Source organism: Amphimedon queenslandica, unplaced genomic scaffold (assembly GCF_000090795.2).
Source record: "Amphimedon queenslandica unplaced genomic scaffold, v1.1 AMPQUscaffold_12776, whole genome shotgun sequence".
Taxonomy (NCBI): Eukaryota; Metazoa; Porifera; class Demospongiae; order Haplosclerida; family Niphatidae; genus Amphimedon; species Amphimedon queenslandica.
In genome coordinates this window covers 36,758-39,776 of record NW_003546988.1, presented here as the reverse complement: position 1 = coordinate 39,776, position 3,019 = coordinate 36,758, and the positions used below count along the sequence as shown (strand labels likewise).

The 3,019-nt window shown below is 33.7% G+C and overlaps 1 protein-coding gene across 1 annotated transcript in view; it reads right to left on the bottom strand.

The window, feature by feature from the left end:
* Positions 1 to 2,230: 2,230 nt before the first annotated feature.
* The window catches only part of LOC109586810 (uncharacterized), a gene marked incomplete at its 3' end in the record, with an annotated part of 2,231 nt that continues 1,442 nt past the window's right edge, over positions 2,231 to 3,019 (bottom strand). Inside the window, exons 2-4 of the mRNA XM_020003024.1 lie at positions 2,642 to 3,013; positions 2,485 to 2,579; positions 2,231 to 2,440 (exon numbers count right to left, since the gene is read on the bottom strand). Coding sequence (XP_019858583.1) covers positions 2,231 to 2,440; positions 2,485 to 2,579; positions 2,642 to 3,013 — 677 coding nt within the window. The remainder of the gene's footprint in view (positions 2,441 to 2,484; positions 2,580 to 2,641; positions 3,014 to 3,019) is intronic.

Below are 3,019 nucleotides of genomic sequence, written 5' to 3'. Positions count from 1 at the left end.
ACTATTGACTATTCGTGTGTAATTTTTGCTGTGCTTAAAAGCACTTTTGTCAATTTGTAAAAGTAATTAAGTACAAGTACAAAGCACATAGATTATATTGAAAAGGTGCTTGCAAGCAGCACTAAGCACTTTGAAAGCTGTGCTTATTTGTACTTAAGTACAAGCACCAAGTGCTTGACTCCATGCCTGCACTGTACTATTGCTTATTATATCACTTATAGGTAGTAATCAATCTCACACACATTTTTGCTTTATGCCAATTGCCTCCATTCATGTTCATCTTTCTTCTTTACTGTTTTTAGTCATCTTTGTGCTAATAATTATTAATATTAGTGATTGTGGTTTTTAGCAAGAGAAAAAAGAAATTAGAATATAACATGTACAGTGATGCTCCATTTTTCACTAACAGAATGTATGGATCAGCAGTCTATACAAAAAGTAAAGAGGACAACAAAAAAATTTATGAGGAAGTGAAATGAACCATGTGAAACATTTTTACATTGTTTTTGCTAATAATATTTGCTGCTATTATACACACATGCATTTACTGTTACAGAGCTATTTTTGTAATTTTTGACCTCATATTTATTGTTTCACTTAATTGATGTATTTTGAAAGCCCTCAGCTGATTACACAATGTAAGCTACATCATTGAGCATCTACCAAAAAAGGTATAGTTTATGCAAGGCTTCTGAGGAATAGCAGCCAGTTAAAACATCACTGTCAGAGAAATATTTATACACAGCCTACAGATACCATGTATTATGAAATAGAATGATTATAGTAACTCATGAAAACACTATTACTTCTCCTTCAAAAGTTACCAGCTATACAGCACAGTGCTTAATGTGTTTCAGCATCTTTATTAACTTTGAATGACATCACTGTATTGGATCAGTACAAGCAAATTGAGACATAATAAAGGTATAAATAGCCAGCTAGCATTCAAAATTTATGTACAATAATTGCAGTCACACTTCAAAAAGTACTCATGAAGTACTGATGGTTGTAAAGGTAAGTTTAAATTTTTTAATTTAATAATAAAACAATTTCTCCTATTTTATGTCAATATGAGTTGCATTTTGTTCAATTAATGAAGCAGCAGTATACACAAAAATGAAGAGGAGAATGAAAAATTGAACAAATGAGCAATAGATTTTTTGTGCTAATTGTATTTGGCCAAATGTTCATTGGCAATTTTATTTATTACTATGGGCAGGAGCCCATGATGAGTGTAGTAGTAGTAGTACTCATCATGGACTCCTGCTATGGGTAGACTATCGAACCGCAAAAGGTCAGCTGTATCCTTTGATAGAGGTTTTATGCGTGGTCTGAAGAACAGTATAGGGCTAGGCAAATTATGCTAGAATAATCTGGAGCATAATAGGACAAGTTATTATGCTGGCATAATTGAAGCATAATGAGTCTGAAATGTCTGGTCCTACACCCCTAACCACATGATTTCAATTCAACATGGCAGGTAGTACAAGCACTAGTACAACAACTCAAGTTACCCAACTGCTTAGTACCTATATATATACAAGCATAGCGAGTCCAATGATTTAAACTCTATTTTCTAGTGACTCATGTCACTATAGAAACATTTTCAGATTGAGGAATTATTACAATGTTAGTAGACCTACATGTAATTTGATAGTTGATATTTGAGTAAAGCTTAGAGTATGAGTACAATAGTGAGCATAATTGGATTCATTTAAAAGCATAGTAGCCTAGTAAGATGGAATTTGGGGCAGTGCCTACTAGAAACATAATTTGCCTAGCCCTAAAGAACAATAGGATATGAATACAAGGATATGAATACAGCCAAAACAACAGAATAATATAGTTTTGTGTTTATACATCACATAGCATGTATTTATATCTCATAGGATTGTACATGTACATCAAGACTTACAAAAGTCAGTCACGAAATGATGTCAAGAGATTCGTTTTCTACTAATATTTTACTTAAATGTGTATCAAGACATTTATTTAACTTGAATGAGAGCATGCTTTAAACTGACATTGAACAATCAATTTTGCCCTCAGTCATATTGGCCCGGAAAGCAGCATCTCTACACTAATACTACCCGGCTGAGAAAAGGGTTTAGCTATAAGATGAATGTATAAAGTGTAAAATGGATTGAAACATGAACCAAAGTTTGTTTTGAGCAGCATAAAAATAGTTAATGTCAAAATATTATAATATTTAGGATTTCAATTAGTTTACATGCAGTCTATAGGCAGTTAGAAAATCATTCACATGTTGTTCTCCTTTGATAATTCTCATCATTCTTAATCGATGTAGTCTGCTAGTAACACCGAGATCCTCTTCAAGCATTACATCATCCAATTCAAAGAATAATTTTCCGTCAACTGATTCATGTGAAAATGTAGCAGCATACTGCTTTAATCCCATTAGACCAAGAAACTCTCCTATCTATACAAATACAAATATAGTGTGCATATTAATAGGATTCTTACCTTTAAAGCATCATAATCTGCTAATAACCTCCTATTCATATCAAAATACTGCCCCATTTTGCTAACCGGTTGCTTTCCTTCAGTAGCTGCATGTACTGCAATGATAAAATTTTAAATCCAGTTAGTATTGCAAGAATTGGTTACAATGATTAGTTACCTGGGCTTTCTTGCCATTTTGCTATACCATAAGCACAGTTGTTTTGAGTAGAAACTTGTACTGGACTTATCAGAGGTGATGGAGGTGATAGAGGTGGTAGAATTATGCCTCGTCTAGGTGGTAGAGGAGGTGGAGGGTGAGTGTCTACAGGATGTTGTACTGACATTGATGGTGACACTTCCTTTGGGTCAAACTGTTCATATGTAAATGACTCATATATTTGATGTACCTTAAGAGGAGTCTTCTTTGTTAAATTTACCTCATCTAACCAGTTGCTAGTATTTTTTGGTAATAGTAGGTCATTCTGAAGCAGATTTGCAGTTGCAGTTGAATCATAGATCACAGCGGATATTTGGTCTGGTGTGAGTTTCTCTGACA